Genomic DNA, 20,867 nt, shown 5'->3' with positions numbered 1-20,867 from the left:
GGAAGGCAGGGACCTGACAAAGGATACCCAACCCCTGCTTTGGAATGTTCTGGAAGAAGAGCCACAGCTCCTTAGCTAGCCATGGTCCAGGAGGAACTGATGGGGGGACTCCATGGGCAGCAGTCCTGCTCCAAAGGTGACAGATGACTGCCAGCAAAGGGGGAGGGGTGAGAGAGAGGGTTACCATTGCCATAAAAGCTTTCAGAGCTTGGGGAGTGAGCAGTGCCTGCCTCATGCTAGCAAGCGGAGACCAAGCAACAAGACTCCTTGCAGATGGTAACTTTTTCTAAAGTTCTCCCCGGCTAGTTCATCCAGCCACACATAAGCTATAGCATCCTCAGCATCACCCCACCACCTATTCCTGTGCCTGTTTGTAACACCCCACCCTTCTAGGAGTAGTAGCCAAAGAATTCTTTGCTCGTGATATGCTCCTACAGAGGCTCCTGACATTATGTTCTTTGCTCAGAAAAGGGAGGGCTGGATCTTTTCCCTCCCCCTCATTCAGTCCTTTAGCAAGAACTGAATAATCAAACTCTCCTTTCATAGCACAGCTGCTGACTGGAAGCAGAGATTGTGCAGGAACCATAACCAGTCCCTCCTGCCCAAATTCACTATCAGTCGAAAGGACCGTAAAGAAACGCCCTGGAAACCAGCACCTGGAATCCACTAGGGAAATAAGAGTTCCAAGGTCATCAATTTCTGGTTTTATTTACACTGCAACCTCTGGGCTGAGGAACAGGGAGTTTCACTCCGTGCTCAATAACTTACCTTGCAATGTGCAGTATTTGATCATTTAAAAAGAAATGAAACAGATGGTGGTAGCTGGGACGGACCTAGCCTAGTCCTGCATGGAGAGGCTTTAGCTGGGAGAAGGGTGCAGGGGTTGGTGCAATAGTTAAGTTTGGTAGAAGCTTGTGTGCAGGCAAGATCTTGTCCCTGTCTGAATCACAGCGGCCCACTACCCTGCCAAACAGCACAAGCCTGGGCTCTTACTGACTGCAGCTTAGGGACAACAAAAGCAAACCCCATCAAGGATTTCCAAGGGCCCTTAGCAAGAAGCAAGGCCTGTTTAGCAGCAGCAGAAGCTCCCCCACTCCTTGGGACAGGGACAGGAGCATAGGGTCAGGCCAGGAAGAAAGAAGTGTTCCTAAGAGGGTTTGACTAGTGTTTGGCAGGTAAAAATGACTGAAAAACCAGGAGGCAGCAGCTCCTGTCCGCAGAGGGCTTGAGAGGCCTTTCCCAGCACCTCACATGGTTTAAGTTAAAATTGGGAGGCAGTCTCTCTAAACTCCATCCCGCTTCGCAGAAGAGCAGCTCAAGGTGCAACAGGTAGCAGCAGTCAAGCCCGGTGTTCCCTGCACACTCAGAGCACCAATCCTCCACTAGCCGCAGAGACTGGCTGAGCTAGGCAGCACTGGGCAGATGGCAGAGGAGAGGACGTGCTCAGAGCAGATAGTACCACTCTGCACCCCTCCCCTCGCTCTGCAGCTTTAGACTTCCCCTCCCCACATCACTCTGCTGTCCATTCAGCCCTGCCCAGCAGAGGCCTGGTGCAGCTCTAGAGGCAGGAGAGAGGGCACATCCCATACCCCCAACACCTTTGCAGTTCTGGGGGGAGGGTAGCAGATGGCACAGACGACAGTCCATGGGGTGCAGGTGGTGTCCCCGCTGGGCACCTTTCAGATGGGTATTGAGGCCGCTGCACTTCCCCACTCCAGCCAGCTCTCACACGGTTTGGGTGCCTCCTTTATAGAAAGCCCTCCTTCCGGAACTGCTCCTGCAGGATGTCCCTGTACTCATCGAAACCGCCCTCAATGCGCGTCACGGTAGCGTTCTCACACACCCACAGCTCCTTGCACAGCAGGCGAATGAAGCACTCGTCGTGGGACACCAAGATTACACCGCCCTGAGAGTGAGGTGCAAAGAGAAAGTGCTTTACAGCAGAGGGGCAGGAAACAGCCCAGCTCTAAATAGCTACTTGAATACTCTGGGGAAGGGCAATGTGTCTTGTAAGTCTGCTGACCCCCCGGCTTAGAGGCCAAGAGAGTCAAAGGGCACAGAAAACAGGTCCAGGCACAGAAAACAGCATCATACAAATGTAAGGCTAGAAGGGACCTCAAGAAGTCATCAAGTACAGCCCTGCACTGAAGCAGGACCAAGTAAACTGAGGTCAGCCCTGACAGGTGTTTTCTAACCTGCCCAAAAAACCTCCACAATCTCCTTGGGAAGCCAATTCCAGAGGTTAACTCCCCTTAAAGTTAGAAAGTATTTTTTACTATCTAACCTAAATCTCCCTTGCTGCAGATTAAGCCTTTACTTTGAATGTCACCTTGTTGATTTCAGACCAATTCTCCAGTTTGTCAAGATCATTTTGAATTCTAATCTCATCCTCTAGAGCTCACCCCCACTCCCAGCTTGGTGTCATCAGCAAATGTTATAAGCATGTCCTCCACTCCCTTAGCCAAGTCATAAATGAAACTATTGATTTAGTTTCCAGACCCAGACGTGACCTCTGTGGGCCCCACTGGATACATCCTCCCACTTTACATCGATCCAATAGCCAGGCTGCATTGCATATTGGAACCTCTGGTCTCTGTCTATTGCAGAATGGGCCCACTGGGAACTCCTACTTTACATGCTACAAGCAGGAGGAGGGACAAAGGGGGGTAATGGGGAACTAAAGCTACTTCCAGCCTGGCTCGGGCCCCTCACCTTTCCTCCTGGGAGATCTGGGGCCAAGGCTGGCAGGGAAAATGCACAGTCTGGGGAAGGGGTGTGTGTATAGTGAGAAAGGGCTCGACTGGCTTTTCACTATACACACAACCCTTGGCCTACAGCTAGAGTTTGCCACTGGCCTCCCAGACTCACAGCAAGATTCAGCCACTGCCCTCAGCTTTGCCTGAGCAAGCTGTAGCTTCTCTTTTGAAGGAGGAGGATTCCGAGTTAACCTGTCAAGTTATTACCGTAAACGAGATTGTGACAGGCCCATCTCTCATGCTGGCGAACAGGAGTTCATTCCCATGAAGACATCACAAAATATGGCACAAGTGGCATCTTTGCCTACTACTGGAACAGTACAATGTGCTAGAGGCCAGGTGAAGTGAAGTGAAGTGTGCTGGCAGAGCAGGGGGATACCCGGACCTAGAAGAGGGGGTGCAGTGGGTCCAGATCTCAGAGTTGGAGGAAGGGGCCACTCTCTAGCTGGCTCTTACCGGTCAGCCACTTTCCTGGGCACTAAAAGAAGAACCACCTGTTTGTCCAGGGAAGTCTGAAACAAGCCAAGTGACAGGAAGCACAGAGTCAAGGTGGAAATGCACCATGTTCTCCACCGGCCAGGATCATTTGGGGCCACTTCAACTACTCTTAGTGGCTGCCACTGGGCTAGGATGCTGCAGGGAGTGTCAGACCCAGGAGAGCCTTACCTGGAATTTATTCAGCGCTTTTGCCAAGGCCTCAATGGTCTCCATGTCCAGGTGGTTTGTCGGCTCATCCAGGATATAGAAGTTGGGACTGGAAGGAGAGGAAAGAATCAGCAACTCAGCATCCCACTGGAAGAGGCCCGTGCAGAGCCTGCAGTGCAGTCACCTTCTGGCATTACCATCAAGAACAACGGGCCCCGTTAGTAGGGCTTTAGCAAGGACTCACACTGGACGGGAGAGCCCAGCGTATTGGCCATGCCGCTCAGAACGCAAGAGAAGGGCTCTATATGTCAGTGTCTCTTGTCCTCAAGTGGCTGCTCTGCCCAGTCCCATGTGTGGCTATAGGGACCCCTATTTCCCAAGAATGTGACTGTGGACCGAGCCCAAAACGGTGATGACAAGAGCAAGCTGCATGCCTGTCTCCATGCACAGCTCCCTCAGGAAAGAATCCTGTGGCACCTTATAGACTAACAGACGTTTTGGAGCATGAGCTTTCGTGGGTGAATACCCACTTCCTCAGATGCATGTAATGGAAATATCCAGGGGCAGGTATATATATGTGTGCTAGCAAGCAAGCTAGAGATAACGAGGTCAGTTCAATCAGGGAGGATGAGGCCCTGTTCTAGCAGTTGAGGTGTGAAAACCAAGAGAGGAGAAACTGGTTCTGTAATTGGCAAGCCATTCACAGTCTTTGTTCAATCCTGAGCTGATGGTGTCAAATTTGCAGATGAACTGAAGCTCAGCAGTTTCTCTTTGAAGTCTGGTCCTGAAGTTTTTTTGCTGCAGGATGGCCACCTTAAGGTCTGCTATAGTGTGGCCAGGGAGGTTGAAGTGCTCTCCTACAGGTTTTTGTATATTGCCATTCCTAATGTCTGATTTGTGTCCATTTATCCTTTTCCGTAGAGACTGTCCAGTTTGGCCGATGTACATAGCAGAGGGGCATTGCTGGCATATGATGGCGTATATTACATTGGTGGATGTGCAGGTGAATGAACCAGTGATGGTGTGGCTGATCTGGTTAGGTCCTGTGATGGTGTCGCTGGTGTAGATATGTGGGCAGAGTTGGCATCGAGGTTTGTTGCATGGATTGGTTCCTGAGCTAGAGTTATTATGGTGTGGTGTGCAGTTACTGGTGAGAATATGTTTCAGGTTGGCAGGTTGTCTGTGGGCAAGGATTGGCCTGCCACCCAAGGCCTGTGAAAGTGTGGGATCATTGTCCAGGATGGGTTGTAGATCCTTGATGATGCGTTGGAGGGGTTTTAGCTGGGGGCTGTATGTGATGGCCAGTGGAGTCCTGTTGGTACTGCAAGACAAACCCAAGAGAGAAACCAACAGGACTCCTCTGGCCATCACATACAGCCCCCAGCTAAAACCCCTCCAACGCATCATCAAGGATCTACAACCCATCCTGGACAATGATCCCACACTTTCACAGGCCTTGGGTGGCAGGCCAATCCTTGCCCACAGACAACCTGCCAACCTGAAACATATTCTCACCAGTAACTGCACACCACACCATAATAACTCTAGCTCAGGAACCAATCCATGCAACAAACCTCGATGCCAACTCTGCCCACATATCTACACCAGCGACACCATCACAGGACCTAACCAGATCAGCCACACCATCACTGGTTCATTCACCTGCACATCCACCAATGTAATATACGCCATCATATGCCAGCAATGCCCCTCTGCTATGTACATCGGCCAAACTGGACAGTCTCTACGGAAAAGGATAAATGGACGCAAATCAGACATTAGGAATGGCAATATACAAAAACCTGTAGGAGAGCACTTCAACCTCCCTGGCCACACTATAGCAGACCTTAAGGTGGCCATCCTGCAGCAAAAAAACTTCAGGACCAGACTTCAAAGAGAAACTGCTGAGCTTCAGTTCATCTGCAAATTTGACACCATCAGCTCAGGATTGAACAAAGACTGTGAATGGCTTGCCAATTACAGAACCAGTTTCTCCTCTCTTGGTTTTCACACCTCAACTGCTAGAACAGGGCCTCATCCTCCCTGATTGAACTGACCTCGTTATCTCTAGCTTGCTTGCTAGCACACATATATATACCTGCCCCTGGATATTTCCATTACATGCATCTGAGGAAGTGGGTATTCACCCACGAAAGCTCATGCTCCAAAACGTCTGTTAGTCTATAAGGTGCCACAGGATTCTTTGCTGCTTTTACATATCCAGACTAACACGGCTACCCTCTGATACTTAGCTCCCTCAGGGTGACCATGCTTCCCCAGAAAGCCCCAGGGCATTGGGTCTCCTACTCAGCCAGAGCCAGTAAGAGACTCTCAGCATCTCTGCTTCCTCCCTAAAACAAACCAGACCCAGGGACAGAGCCGTGTCACTAACAGCAGCAGGAGCAATGTCTGGGAGAGAATTACCAGGGCATGGTCATCTGGGCAAATGCCACTCGGCTCTTCTGACCTCCCGACAGGCTGGCGACAGGGCGGATGGCCAGCTCCCCCGAGACTCCGTAGCTTCCCAGCTGGTGACGATACTCCTCCTCTGTCTTCCCTGAAACAGCACATAGGGAGCATGTCACAACCCAGCCCTGGCCTGCAGGCATTAGCCCCCAAGATACTAACTCAGAGCTTCCAGTCAGCCAGGAGGCACACAAGGCTCTGTGTGCTCAGCAGCAAGCTGGACCTAGGTTCTGCACCAAGCCCCCCGGAATCTATGGTGCTCAAGTGCAGAAAGAGGGAAATGCAGGAGCAGAATGGAGGAAATACACGGAGGCTTCAATATGAACCTGAGTGACACAATCAGGACAGGGGCTCCAGGGTACTGGCTGAGATGAAATTCAAGTGACCATGTTCCTAAATTCAACGGTGCATATTTTTATATAAGGTAAAACTACATCAGAGAGGAGGAAGCTGGAGGTTTTGGCAGCTGGGAGAGGCGCAATTGAGGTTTTTGCTGCTAAAATGAGCAGCAGCTAAATAGTCTACAATGCTGATGCACAACTCTGAAACCTAATGACAACAATCACCTCCCATGGCTCATTTCAGGCTGTCTGCAGCGTCAGATATCCCTGCAGCACTCACACTGTGACACTACCCGAACTTTTCAAGCCAGGTGTCAGAGAGCCTGCAGCTCCCGTGAGGTGGGGAAATATTAGGCGAGGAAAGAGGATGACCCCCGAGCACTGCGAGCAGTGGTTGGTTCTCTAGGCAGGAGCTCCTATCTGCATCCAGGGGAGGCCTCCCCAATGCATCAATGCTGCTCCGTGTGACAGCTCTCCTTGTCCCAGGAGGCAAGACATCAAATGTAGGTCTCACCTGGCACCACCAAGTGCCCAGAGTCAATGCACAGGGAAGTCTGATGCTCACCTGGGAACCTCTTGGCCAATAACTCTACAGCACTGATGTTTAAGTCCAGCTGGTCCACGTGGTGCTGACTGAAGTAGCCAATTTTCAGGTTCCTGCCAAGCCAGAGAAGAGAAGCCATTATAGGCAGCATTACCCAGAGCTCCTCTGGCCCCACCCACTTGCTGTCAAGAGCGAGACAGAGGCGTCAGGAAGGGAAGGTGTGCGCAAGTGTGCGGGGGGGAAGAGGGGGAAGTTTACCTTCCCCATGGATTGGGGACCTGGCTGCTCCATGATAGCTTGGAGCTCTGGGCCACTGGTAACTGGGAAAACATGTTAATGCTGGTTCCCCAAAGCCACCGGAGATGTCAGGATGTGGCCCCAGGGCAGAAGGAGCAGCCTTTCTGGGGACCCACCCATAGTGTTTTTGGGGAAGTGGCAGATAATCCATGCTCCCTCCAGCCCTCTGCAAATGGGGGGCAATTTCCCACAATCCCCTCTGCCTTTGCAAGTCCAGAGACCTCTTGCCCTTACTCCACCATCCCCCCAACCCCTTCCCATGTGCTAAAGCCAGGCAATAGCAACGCAAGCTGTACCTGTGTGCGTGTCTAATCCCACGAACAGGTGCCAGGTCTCCCATCAGGATCTTTAACATGGTTGACTTGCCAGCTCCATTCTCCCCAACCTGGGCAAAGAAGCAATTGAGAGACTAGGTCCCACAGGGACCACACTGGGGCCCCAAGACTGGACTGGATTTTGGGGGTGGAAGGTATAATTGACCATCCCCCATTACCACTGTCCAGGGCCCTCCTCCACACCAAGCACAGAACTGCAGCAATGCAAAGAGATCCACAGCCCCAGCTGGCTACAAAAGGGTTATCTGCCACACTCCAGCTGTGATCCCCTTGTACGACATCTGTCTCAACTGCCCAAATCCTACTTCTAGGGCCTGCCAGCTCTCTCCTGAAGCATCCTCTTGAGGCCCCATCCCAGCTAGAAGACCAGGTCCCCAGTACGTACCACACAGATCCGGGACTCCAGGTCAGCTGAGACAGAGAGGCTACGGAAAATGCAGTGACTTGGGTTGTAGCTGAAATCCACTTCATCCAGCTGCAGGATTGGAGGAGAGAATTTCTCAAAGCCACCAGGGAACCTGTAAGGGGGTAGCGGGGAAGAGGAAAGCCCAAGGAGGTGAATACAACAGGCAAGGGGAGAGGTAGCCAGGGGAAGCACAACACCTGAAGTGGAGGAATACCCACACACTGTACGAGGCAGGGTAAAGGCAGGAAAGGATGTTGCTTCGCTTACTCCACGCCTGGGATAGGGAAGGCGTTCAGCACAGAACCCCACCTGCCTGCCGTGTGTACCCATCACGGCTGTATCTGACCCACAAACAAGCAAACAAAGAAAACAGCAGCATTTATGTGCATGCCTAGGCCTGATACCAGGGAAGGCGGAGTGGAGAGCAACCCAGGGAGATGGCACCAGATTCTGCAGCCATGTTTTACATGCAGTGCCATGTTTTACAGAGCACACTCCCAGTAACAGGACTTGGGAGGCAGGAAGCTGTGGGTCTGAGGCTGCTAGCCACCAGTACAGGGAACCGAGCTACTGGTTCCTCACGACGGGCTCTGTGGTCACTTACTTCATCATCACTTCAGACTCTTTGTCCACAGGTTTCAGCTCTGGCCTAGGAGAAGAAGAAACTTGTCACTCGGAGCTGGAATATTGCTGTACCAGGACAGTGCCTCCTCCCCACACGCCATGCAATTCCCTGAGCTGGGGTGAAGTGGGGGGACTTTTGCCCCAGGGCAGGGGGCCGGGAGTACATCAGTGACATCCCCAGCCACATACTCTACAACCATCCAGCCCCATGTAGTCATCCCAGGTGGCCTCAGAGACAGGATAGGAAGCAAAGAGGAGATGAACCCTTGGGAAACTGACCACGTAGGTCAGACGACCCCCTTCAAAAGAGCAGGCCCTATGTCTGGTCAGCCAGAGATTGGCTGTTTCTGGGTCCAGAGCCATTCCCAGCCCCCAGAACCAGCCCTATCAGCCTAGAGAAACTCAACTGTGTTTCAAGCCCATGTGGAACCACTGGGAAAGGCTCTCAACACCTTCTCCTTACTCCAATAGGATTAGGTGCTTTACCACCTAAAGCGTGTGTAGAGCGTGCCTACCACCTGGCCAAGTGGCATGGTTTAACTGCATGGCACAGTCTCAGCCCCTCCCCAGCTGTGCCAGTGGTGCAGTCCAAACGCATGCCACTGCTTCCCCTCCTCCCAGGCCCAAATGAGGGGCAGGACCAAGCACTCACAGCTTCTCCAGCAGCTTGAGTTTGCTCTGCACTTGGGATGCCCGGTTTGCATTATAGCGAAATCGATCAATGAAGACCTAAGAGAGAACAGAACATCAGTGTCCCCTAGCCCCAGGTGGTACCAGCCACTAACTTCTGCCCACTGCTAAGGCCCCTTCTCAGAGCTCGTCCTCCTACAGTGGGAGCTGAGCTATGGGCCGGAACCCCCTCTAAAGCCAGAGCGACATGGAGGATCCAGGTGAGGACAGCCTGAGAATAGTCTATGGCTGTCAGTATGAAGGAGGACTAGAGATGCTCCCCCTAGGAGCCCCTCCATGGCTCCCCACTGGCAACCGCCAGAGCCACACTACACGCAAATGAGTTCTGTAAACTGGCTCCTCTGCTGGAGGGACTCCCAGAATGGTACAGTGATGTTCTTCTCACAGGATGAGATCACATCCACGCCATCACCTCTGTACCTGGATATGCTCCCGGTACTGCTGCTGGGCCTCATACTCGCGCTGCTGGTTCTTCAGCCGTTCCTCCTTGATCTTCATGAAGTTCTCAAAGTTGCCCCGGTAGGTCTCGAGACGCTGCGAGTGCAGGTGGATGATGTCAGTGGCCACAACATTCAGAAAGTTCCGGTCGTGGGATACCACTAGGATGGTTGACTGCCAGGTCTAGAGGAGATAGTAGCAGGGAGGCCTGAGCCAAGGCATTAATTGACCCCAGGGGAGCTTCATACAGCTAACGGGGAACTCCAGCCTGTGCCATAGGGGCCATATCCCATGGCTACTTCCTATCAAACCATTAGGGAGTAATCTCCACTCCAAGGGTGCATCACCAAAGAACCAGTGATCGTAGACAGCAGCCTGCCACAGGTCACGGTACCCTTTTGCCATCCTCACCTACCTGCAGATAGTTCTCCAGCCACAGAATGGCCCTCACATCCAACATGTTAGTAGGCTCTGAAAGGGAACAGAAAAGGGACACGGATCAGGGGATTCAGCCCTCACGAAGGATGGAAAACACTAAGCTGATAAGAATGTGCAAAGCTACCACATGATCCAGAACTAGGACCACTGGAGAGGGGACTGTTACAGTAGTGCCCAGAGAATCATGGGAACAATGTACCGGGCACTGCATACACCCACAGGATGAGAGCTGAACAAGATGCCATAACAGCAATGACTCCTGTGGCACCTTACAGACTAACAGACGTTTTGGAGCATGAGCTTTCCTGGGTGATTACCCACTTCGTCAGATGCAACAAGCGGCTGCAACAAACAGGGAAAATCTGGTGGCTCCCAACTTGCACAGTTGGCAGGTTTCAAGTCATCTTTGGTAATAAACACAAATACTAACACCTTCCGAGCCCCTGAACAAGCCAAGATCTGCTCCAGAGCGGGGAGGCTTTCCCCTGGGACTCAAGCTGGGACCACGAGGCAGATGAGTGGGATTCCTATGTGCGCAGAGCGCTATAGGAGCAGTGCCCATGGAGAGCACTGTCTGGTGCCAGGGGCTGCTGCGCTGCAGGGTGCTGTGATGCAGGTGACTCAGCAGTGAGCACTCTCCCCTCTAAGCCATTGCTAGGGCATGGGGGTCAGTGCCAGCACACACACAGTGTGTAACTGAGGTCTAGAGCGTTGGGAGTTAACCCCAGTGTCTTGGCCAAACCAACTTGGCGAGCTGCATTCTACCTCATTTCTCCTGGGGAAGGGATCCAACTCTTGCACCCTGGTGGCTTTGCTAATTGCTGGGAACCTGGTTCCACTCCTGAGACTGGGGAAAGGATCATTCTGGGGAGAATGCTGCAGCAGAGTCTAGGTACTAAGTGACTTGCCTTCAGGGCTCCATCATCGTGCCAGAGCTCTGGCCATCTCCCACACAGAAATCACCTGGCCAGCCGAGATCAATGGCCAGGGAGGAAGAGGGGACAGGATAAGCTATTTGACTTCCTCAGATGTCTGGACTCCTCCGATGAGCCAATACACAGGGGTCTCACTGCGCCACATGCAGCAAGGCATCTCCACAGTCCTGGCAGCACCAGGTGAACAGCTGCACATTCACTCGGGATATGCAGCCAAAAAGCCACACCAGGCCTCCCATTCCCAGCAAGGGCATTCCGAGCATCCCACAAGGCCACAGCTCAGAGATGAGAAGGGATTCATGGTGTTCACTTACCATCAAGCAGAAGAAGATCCGGTCTGAGAGAGAGTCGGGGGGAGGAGGAGGAGAGAGAACAGTTAATACCAGGTGTGTTTAAATATGAGTAGATCTACTGTAAGATTGAATTAAAACTATTACTTGTTACTCTGCCAGGAGAGGCTGGGACCAGAGCAGCTGGGGGCTCCCCCCACAGCCAGTACTGCCCTGCTCCCTTGCTGGCAGGGCAAGTGTGCGCTAACCCAAGGCAGCTCTTGGACTCTGCGATCACAGAGTCTAGCCTACTTTAACAGAGACAAACTGAGTGTAAAAAGATCAAATATGGAGCATGCTGAGACCTACCTGGCAAAAAGGGCCCTGGCTAAGGCCAACCTCATTCTCCAGCCCCCGGAGAACTCTCTGAGTAGAGAAAAAGCCACATACAGGAAGCATCAGAGCTCAATACAGAACCACTCTGACTTAGCTCATCCACAAGAAAGCCTCACCCATAAGCCACCCTGTTCTCTCACCCCATGACCCCTCCACAGCAGATGCACCAGGGCTCACCACCACCTGGGGACGGAGGTGCCTTGTAAACTCTGCTGTCACCCCAGAGACAGCTCATCACTGCAGCAGGGGTGAGATGCAGCAGGCCCTGGCTCAGCAGTTACAAGGGGCAGCAACAACTCGCCATGATGTGCCAGCTGCTGAACTTGAGAGCAGCATCACACAATGCTGGGTTGCTCTGTGCTCTGCCACATTTGCAGCAGCCTGATTCAAGAGGGGAACAGCCAAGCCCTCCCAAAGAGCATACCAGCTGCTGTTACAGCCGCTCCAGGCCACCCCCCACAGTAACAGCAAGGGGAACGCCAGTGATCCACAGAGCACCCGGCAGTGCCCAACGTTCAGTTTGATGCCTCTAGCCTGACAAGAGAAGCAGTGGGTTGGGCAGCCCAGGCCCCTCCATGCCTAGGGCAGGGAGGAATCTACCCAAGCACGGACACCTTGATGCACGGACCAGGGGAGACTTACTTGGTTGTCTGTTGCTGCATCTTTGCACTGAAGCCCAGCCCAGCAAGAATGACAGATGCCCTGTGGGGAAGAGGAGAGACAGCCCTCTGAAATGCACTTGACAGCTACGTGGAACTGCCTGCAGCACAGGGCTCAGAATTCAAGGTAAGTGCTGCAAAGGAGACTGCTGTGGTATTGAAAGGATGCTGCACGACTCTGGGCCAGCAGAAACCCTCTCCTGCCCAACAGCAGCAGCCACGCTGGGATTCCCAGCTTCCCAACAGGGCACAGGATGGTTTTGACATGACATTTTGGGGTTTGAAATCAGACACTGACTCCAAGGCACTGGCCCCCAGCCAAAGTAGTCCAGCCCTGCCTCTCAGGCCAGCATAACGTCAGTTTCCATCATCTACAACAGACATGGAAACATCTCCCAACTGGTCACCTTCTGGGAAGTCCCAAAGGCCCAGTGGAGCACCATTAGTCTAGTCACTAGAGGGGAAAGCTTGACTTTCCCCAAAATCTCTGGGGAGCCCCAGCTGCTCCTGTCCCAACCTCTCCCAGCTGCAGAGAATGAGGCAGGAGCAGTGGCTACAAGAACCTCCAGCCCATTTGTTAGATCCATGGCCAGGTAAGGACATCCCACTGATAAAGAATCTATGCCTTGAATCCTGGAGTCCATGTCCACCAGTCTAAATACCCATCTCCTAATTAGCCAACACCCCAGGCTGGCTGAAGATAGCCAAGGGCAGACCCCATGCCAGCTCAGAAAGGGGACTTGTCTTACCTGGCTGGCGCCTTGTCTGCCTCTATCTCTTCCAGCTTGGCGTAGATTTCCGACAGTTTGTCACCTTCTATACCTTGTTCCCTGGTAGGAGACACAAGGGCAGCATAGGGAATTCTTGTATGGCCAGGGTTTAAAAATCGGCTCTCAGGTTGTGTGCACCTAGGCTGGGGGAGAAGGCAAGCGGGGAGGCTCATCTAAGCAGAACTCAAGCTCCTGGGGTAGCTCCATTCCTATTGGAGCTTTAATCTGAACAAGACCAGCCCCAGCGAGAAGAGACAGAGAGGAGAAACCTGACAAAGCCACTAGCCGACCCTAGGGCTCAATTTTAGTGCTAGCACGTGGCAGGAGAAAGCAGTGGTCTCTCAGGGACACTAGGAGTAGGACTGGAAGCCTAGGCTCAGGCAAGGCTGGAACCCTAGGACACGGTTTACGCAGCAGTCTCTCACTTGCCAGCGCTGATCCTGGCTGTCAGCTCCCTCTCCTCCTGCAGCAGGCTCTCGCGGGTGGTGTCGCACTCCAACACGCTCTGCAGAGCTGGCGTCTCATCCCCTGCCACCTCCTGCTCCACGTGGAGGATGCTGATGTGCGAGGGGATGCGCAGGCTGCGGCTGGCCAGCATCTTCAGCAGAGTGGTCTTGCCCAGCCCATTCCTGCCCACCAAGCCATAGCGCCGGCCAAACGCCAGGTTCAGGTCTGCACCTGTTAGCAGGACACTACGGCAAGAGAACAGACCAATATCTGGTCAGCCTGACAGTTCACCTGCAAGGACACAGCAACACCCAGCAGCAGCGCTTCCACTGGATGGGAACTTCATGAAAACTCCTGCCAAAGCCAGAGGGAGGACAAGCCCCCACACGTTAGCATTCAGTCCTGACCTGTTGCATCTTCCCCACCTCCCCTTATTCCAGTCCAGGCTGCCCCGCAATCCTATCCCACCACCTCCCCTATTCTAGGGTTCCACCCCACACACTGTGGCCACTGTATGTCAATCTTCCCTCACCTCACCCCCTCCTATCCCAGCCTCCCCCGGGTCCTTCCCACCCCACAGGGACTCACCGCTCACCGAAGGACACGTCGAAGTTCTCGATGCGCACATCATATGACTTGTTCTTGCCCGATGACTCCATGCGAGTCTCCTTCTTGCTGGATGCCTGGCTAGCAGATGCCTCCTCCAGGACCCTGCAACCAGACATGAAAGAAAACAGAGCTTCAGTGCAGGGAAGCCTGGGAGCACATCAGGCTCCCCAGAGAGCCACACATCAGTGTGATCAGAGCCTGCCCTCCAGCCACGTGCACACTCACAGTAGGCCAGCAGGGTTCAGGGAATCCCGCTCTGTCCTCTTGTTCTGCTTGGCCTTCAGTCTGGCTTCTGCCTTCTCCAGCTTCTTAGCATTCACCATCTGGGACACAAGGAAGGGCATTCAGAAAAGAGCAGGAATGACCATCAGGGGCCTGAAACAACTGACTCGAGTAAAGGGGAACAGCCTAGTTAGGAGGGAAAAATCTCTGATGGGTGGAGATTTCAAGGAACGAGGGTCAATTATTTAGATGGGACACGAGGATGTGACTAAGAGGGTGCGGATGGCACGAACAGGCATTTCAGGGTCACGGTTCTAGCTGGGACCTGTTTGGACAAATCCTTGGAGAATCAATTACCTGTGGGGAATAATCTTGCCCTGGGGTGGTGGACAAACTAGATGGGATCTAACCATTTGCTCTTCCCCCCAGGTCTCATTTTTTTTATTCTAGGAACCTAAGAGTCTCCTAGTCTCTTCTGTCAATTCACTGTCTGTAACACTCCTCCCACCTCAGCCCACCACTCACTCCACGCCATTAACCATTCCACTTAGCCAGTAAGATGGGCCTTTGGCAGACAGATACTAACTCCAGCTACATGATTAATAAGTCTGTCTGAGGTGCCAATATTTAATCAACTCATAGATTTTAAGGCCAGAATGGCCCTCTGTGATCATCCAGTCTGACCTCCTGTAGGTCACAGGTCAGGGGACCTCTCCCTTAACGTATTTCCTGCTTCCAGTCCAACACCTGTGGTTGTACTCGTGCATATTTTCTAGAAAAGTTATTTCTAATCTGAAGATGTCCAGGTACAACTTCCAGCCTTTGGATCTTGTTATACTGATATTTGCTAAATTGAAGAGCCTTTTATCATCCAGTTTCTGTTCCCCACATATGTGCTTCTAAGATGTGATCAAATCACCTCCTCTTTGTTAAGCTAACTAGATGGAGCTCCTTGAGTCTAAGGCAGGTTTCCCAATCCTTTAATCTTCTCATTGCTCTTCTCTGAGCCTTCTCCAATTTATCAACATCCTTATTGAATTAATTGATATCAGAAATGGACACAGCATTCCGTACTGTGCACCAGTGCCAAATAAAGAGGTAATATCACTTTCCTGCTTGAGATTCTTCTTTATACATCCAAGGATCACATTATTTTGCCCATTGCATCACACTGGGAGTTCACGTTCAGCTGATTATTCACCATGACCTCCAAGTCCCTCACCCTCCCGAGTCACTTCTTCTCAAGACAGAGTCTTGTATCCTCTAAGTATGGCCTATACTCTTTGTTCCTAAATGTATAACTTTACATTTGGCTGTACTGAAACACAATTGCACCCAGCACACCGAGCGATCCTCTTCCTTATTTACTAGTCCCCACTCCCAATCTTTGTCTCATCTACAGATTTTTGTCATTAACAATTTTATTTTTTCCTCCAGGTCATTGACAAAAATATTAACTAGCTTAGAACACATACGCCCAATGATGATTCCCCATTTACAATTACATTTTGAGACCTATCAGTTAGCCAGTTTTTAATCCATGCCTTGTTAATTTTAAACTGTTCTAGTTTTTTAAATCAAAATATGCAGTACCAAGTCATACCCCTTGGAGAAGCCTAAGTATATTACATCAACACTGATATTACCTTTATCAATCAAACTTGTTATCTCATAAAAAATGGTATCAAGTTAATTTGACAAGATCTATTTTCTATAAAGTCATGTTGACTGGATTATTCTCTTCTAATTCTTTATTGACTCCTCTATCAGCTGTTCCACTAATCTGCCCAGGATCAGTGTCAGGCTCCCAGGCCTACAATTCCTCAGGTAATTCTGTTTACCAGATCAAGACTGAGCAGCCCCACACATAAAAGTGAACGTCTGGACAGAAAGAAAGCAATGTCAATATCTTGAGGGAGAGCCCCACTCCCCAACCCATTGTGTGGATGAATGTGTACGAAAGCAAGACCCTCCCAGCATCTTGAGCAATGCAGCAGGCAGGCTGGTAACAGCATGAGCAGGATGAATCCCCTTCTTACTCACTGAGTTCTGGTCTCTCTTTAGCAACAGCGTCGGCAACAAGTCCACACCAGAATCTGCAATCAACAAGGCACAGTAACACTCAGCCTCCCTCTCTCCAGCACCTTCTGCCAAGGCAAGCTCAGTGCTTAATACAAATCTACCCAGCTCCCTGGCAGGAAAATTAATAATCTATTTTACAGATGGAGAGAGGTGAAATGACCTGCCCCCCAAAAAATAATAATAATTCACACAGCAATTGAGTAGCAAAGCTGAGAATAGAATTCAAGTCTTTATTCCTAGTTCTGTTCTTGCCATTAAAGCTCTGTCTCAAAGAGCACCACTCTGCTGTTGAGGATGAGCTCCTCAACATTCCAAGGAGGGAGTCTCATTCCAATCCATAAACTCCAGGGTTTATAAAACTTCCCACCACAATGATGCTTCTGTTGGAAGGAGCAGATCAGCTGGGAGACTGTCCAGTCAGATGAGCAGCTCAGGCACTTAAGATCAATTCCCTAGGAGCAAGGGCTGCTCAGTATTCGTTACTTACCATAGTTGTCTGTGATCTTGGAAAGCTGAATAGGTGCATCCAGCAGCACCTGGCTGCATCCCCGAGAGTTTTCCTCATCTCTGTAACACACAGGAGAGTCAAGGAGTGAAGGTGCCAAGATACCATCCTCTCCTGCAACATTCCCATCTGCCACACACCTCCCCAAATGAGTCTCAGATGCTGCCCAACGTTATTCTTTGTCACCCCCTTTTACATCTTCATTCCATGCATTCCAGATGCAGACACTTGTCAGCACAGCTCCAAAGAAAAATGCAGGCTCCAACACACCACAAGATCCAGAGCTCACCTGATCTCTCACCACCTTGGCCCCAGGCCTATTTCCAGATCCTTGCACTGAGACCCAACAGCCTCCCACCATGTCACTCGACAGAGAATACTTACAGGTGGAGGGTGTTGTACATCCTCTGGCAGATATTCCGGATGTCCTCATCATCTTTGGAGTCTCTGGACACTTCCTGCAAGAGCTCTCCCACCGCTTCAAACAGATCATCTACAGACTCAAAGTCTGCACTCCCACTATGCAGGATGCCTGCAAGAGGAAAGAGACAAGCCACTGAGCAACAAGTCCCAAACAATCCCAACCCAAACAACAGCCAGTGTCACGGGCTCAGCACATCATCATCCTAACAACTCCACTGAGCAACAAGGATCATTCTGGGCTTAAGGTAGTGGGCTGGGACTCTAGCACCAATCGAAGAAACCAAATAAGAGAGCACTGAGTTCAATTCCAGGCTTTGCCACAAATGTCCTGTGTGACCATGCATAAGTCACTTTGGTCCAGATCCTCAAAGGGATTTAGGCTCCTCACTGACATCAAAGACAACAGGAATGAGGTGCCTTAGTGTCTCTGTGCCTCAGATCCCTATCATGGGATCAGACTCCCTCTCTCACAGGAATTGAGAATAATTTCATTAATATTTGAAAGGCTCAGACTAGGCCGCTGGGGGCTGTAGAAGCACCTAGATAATCAGACCCCACCACACGGACACCAAGGTTTGAAGCCTCCCCACAAGCAGCAAGCCTTCTGATGAGGGGGGAGGAACAGCTCAGTGGTTTGGGCACTGGCCTGCTAAACCCAGGGTTGAGAGTTCAATCCTTAGGGGGCCGTCTGGGGATTGGCCCTATTTTGAGCAGGGAGGTGGACTAGATGACTTCCTAAGGTAAAGTCCCTTCCAACCCTGATATTATATGATTTCATCAATGATCTGGAGGATGGCATGGACTGCACCCTCAGCAAGTTTGCAGATGACACTAAACTGGGAGGAATGGTAGATACACTGGAGGGCAGGGACAGGATACAGAGGGACCTAGAGAAATTATAGGACTGGGCCAAAAGAAACCTGATGAGGTTCAACAGGGACACATGCAGAGTCCTGCACTTCGGACAGAAGAATCCCATGCAGTGCTACAGACTAGGAACCAAATGGCTAGGCAGCAGATCTGCAGAAAAGGACCTAGGAGTTACAGTGAGAAGCTGAATATGAGTCATCAGTGTGCCCTTGTTGCCAAGAAGGCTAACAGCATTTTGGGCTGTATAAGTAGGGACACTGCCAGCAGATCAAGGGACATGATCATTCCCCTTTATTTAACATTGGTGAGGCCTCATCTGGAGTACCGTGTCCAGTTTTGGGCTCCCCACTACAAGGATGTGGAAAAATTGGAAAGACTCCAGCAGAGGGCAACAAAAATGATTAGGGGGCTGGAGCTCATGACTTACAAGGAGAGGCTGAGGGAACTGGGATTGTTTATTCTGTAGAAGAGAAGAATGAGGGACGATTTGATAGCTGCTTTCAACTACCTGAAAGGGGTTTTTAAAGAGGATGGATCTAGGCTGTTCTCAGTGGTACCAGATGACAGAACAAGGAGCAATGGCCTCAAGTTGCAGTGGGGGAGGTTTAGGTTGGATATTAGGATACACTATTTCACTAGGAGGATGCTGAAGCACTGGACTGGGTTCCCTAGGGAGGTGGTGGGATCTCCAGCCCTAGAGGTTTCTAAGGCCCGGCCTGACAAAGCCCTGGCTGGGACGAGGTAGGTGGGGCTGGTCCTGCTTTGGGCAGGGGGTTGGACCAGAAGCCCCCGAGGTCCCGTCCAGCGCTGACAGCCCATGACATGAGTCCAGGAGCTGGGCAGCCAGCCTGGGACCGAATCTCCGCGCTGCGGGGAGCCGGCCGGAGAGCGCAGGGGTCCCGCCGAGCGGGGCCGCTCCAGAGGCTCGGTCTCCGGGCAAGGCACCAGCGTGTCCCGGTGTCTCAGCCCGGCCCAGGCAGGGCAGGCGGCGGAGCGGACCAGACCAGCCCGGCTCCCCCGCGCCAGGCGGGGAAGGAGCCTGCGGGCCCCACCCGGGACCCAGGGCAGGGCGGCGCCGCCCGCCTCACCTCAGAGCCGCGGGGCGGCGGCCGGGCGCCCCGGCGAGAAGCGGGAACCGCCGCCGAGACACCGGGCAGGGCCTCCCCGAGCCCCGCCGGGCCCCACCCCCGGGGCCTCCCGCCCCCTCACCGGTCACGTAGGCGAACACCTCCCCGTCGAGCTCCGGGAACTCGCTGCGCAAGATCTCGGCGCAGGAGGCCATCGCTCGCCGCGCCGCGCGCCCGGCCCCGGCCCAGCCGCCACCGGGCCACGCAGAGCTGGGAAAGGGGGAAGCGCGGGGCACGCCGGGAAAAGGTCCGCCGCGCGCGGGGGCTGCCGGGAAATCGAGTCTGGGACAAGCCGCAGCGCGAGGGACGGCGGGATAGGGAGCCCCGCGCATGCGCCTCTACCTGGGGCGCGCCGTTCTCGAAGTTCCCGCCACGACAGGAGAGGCGCATGCGCAGTGCGTGACAGCGGGGTTGGGGCGGGGCTCTAGAGTAGGGAGCGGAGCATAGCGGCCAAGGGGCGGGGCAAGGAGGTGGTTGCCCCGCCCCCTGCTGAGGGGGTGATGGCTGCTGGGAACCCAGTGGGGTTCGGCCCAGCCCACCCCGGGTAGCCTGGGGGGGGATCCCGACCCCCAGGGGTGCTGGGGACTTGGGGCCTCCCGCCACCCCCCCGTCAGTGACTCTGCCCCGCTGGGGCCAGCACCGGGTTCCCAAATCCCCCTTTGAAACTATTTCAGGCTCTGGGGACACCCCCCAAAAGCTGCCCCACCCCCATACCAGGCCACCCTTATGGCTGCACGGCTGCTGGCGGCAGCGCTGCCTGCAGGGCCAGGCACCCAGCCAGCCGCCACTGCTCTCCGGCCACCACCCTCCTACGAGCGGCCCCTGACCCCCTTTTGGATCAGGAAGCCCAGTTTGAGAAATGGTGCTCTAGGGGCTGCTGTCGTCCCTCGGTGCCCCTGCCCAGTGCTGGGTCTCTGGCAGTGATCTGCTGTGGTGCAGGGGAAGGAGTGGGGCCTGTGGGGAGCGCCCCAGCCTCTGGTACCATACATCGGGCCAAGACAGACGCTGTGGCCCACACAACACAAGGCCTGAGTTTATTCCACCCACAGGAGGACGGCACCACTAAGAGCTGGCACCTGAGCAGCACAAAGGGGCCAGGGAAGGCAGGCAGAAAAATAACTGCAAAATAGGCCAGCCTGTGCCAGCCATCTCAGGAGAGGGACAGACTAATGTACCTTATTTATTTCATTATGTGCTAGGCACTTCACAAACCTCTGTGAAACCAGCAGGCAGGGAGGATGAGTTGAGGTGTAGTGTTTTGTATTGACTGAAGGGGAGAGTATTGGGGGGCTAGAGACGAGGATGCCACAGTAATCAAGGACAGTGTAACAAAGGCCAGAACAAGAGATTTGGCTGCAGTAAGGAGCAGAAAAGGTGCCTCCCAAGCTAATAACATCCAAACTAATGTTAACAGCAAAGTACTCGAAGGGTAACACAGGCGTGCAGGCATCAAAGCAGCCACTCGAGACAGCCTGAAACATTGATGAACTGTTTGTTTTCTGACTATAGGTGCTGGTACTGGGGCTGCCGTACCCTTTAGCTTGAAGTGGTTTCCATCACTACACAGCATTTA

At 52.7% G+C, this 20,867-nt stretch overlaps 1 protein-coding gene across 2 annotated transcripts; it reads right to left on the bottom strand.

Moving 5' to 3' along the window:
• Positions 1–689: 689 nt before the first annotated feature.
• ABCF3 (ATP binding cassette subfamily F member 3) lies at positions 690–19,495 on the bottom strand. Of its 2 annotated transcripts, none has more exons than XM_030575110.1 (21): positions 19,377–19,495; positions 17,259–17,406; positions 16,857–16,936; positions 16,331–16,383; positions 14,291–14,388; positions 14,045–14,167; positions 13,435–13,701; positions 12,989–13,069; positions 12,223–12,282; positions 11,554–11,610; positions 11,230–11,252; positions 9,958–10,013; positions 9,525–9,725; positions 9,067–9,143; positions 8,395–8,439; positions 7,770–7,902; positions 7,346–7,434; positions 6,774–6,865; positions 5,826–5,958; positions 3,423–3,510; positions 690–1,906 (listed from the first exon to the last, which is right to left on the bottom strand). In XM_030575110.1, the coding sequence occupies exons 1-21, from the start codon at positions 19,447–19,449 to the stop codon at positions 1,748–1,750; spliced, it is 2,136 nt and encodes a 711-aa protein (XP_030430970.1). In that variant the 5' UTR covers positions 19,450–19,495; the 3' UTR covers positions 690–1,747. The 2 variants fall into 2 exon arrangements, with proteins under 2 accessions (XP_030430970.1, XP_030430971.1); XM_030575111.1 differs by lacking the exon at positions 690–1,906 and adding an exon at positions 2,371–3,268.
• Between the last annotated feature and the right edge of the window lie 1,372 nt (positions 19,496–20,867).

This window comes from Gopherus evgoodei, chromosome 9 (genome assembly GCF_007399415.2).
Source record: "Gopherus evgoodei ecotype Sinaloan lineage chromosome 9, rGopEvg1_v1.p, whole genome shotgun sequence".
In the NCBI taxonomy this organism is placed as follows: domain Eukaryota; kingdom Metazoa; phylum Chordata; order Testudines; family Testudinidae; genus Gopherus; species Gopherus evgoodei.
Note: the sequence above shows the minus strand (reverse complement) of the source record. Positions and strands in the feature narration are given on the sequence as shown.

Coding starts and splice junctions, on each gene's coding strand:
- ABCF3 (XM_030575110.1), bottom strand. CDS start 19,449: ATGGCCTCCTGCGCCGAGATCTTGCGCAGCGAGTTCCCGGAGCTCGAC. Junction 13,702..14,044: donor GACGTGTCCTTCGGTGAGCG/GTGAGTCCCTGT, acceptor CTCTTGCCGTAG/TGTCCTGCTAACAGGTGCAG. Junction 11,611..12,222: donor ATGCAGCAACAGACAACCAA/GTAAGTCTCCCC, acceptor TTCTCTACTCAG/AGAGTTCTCCGGGGGCTGGA.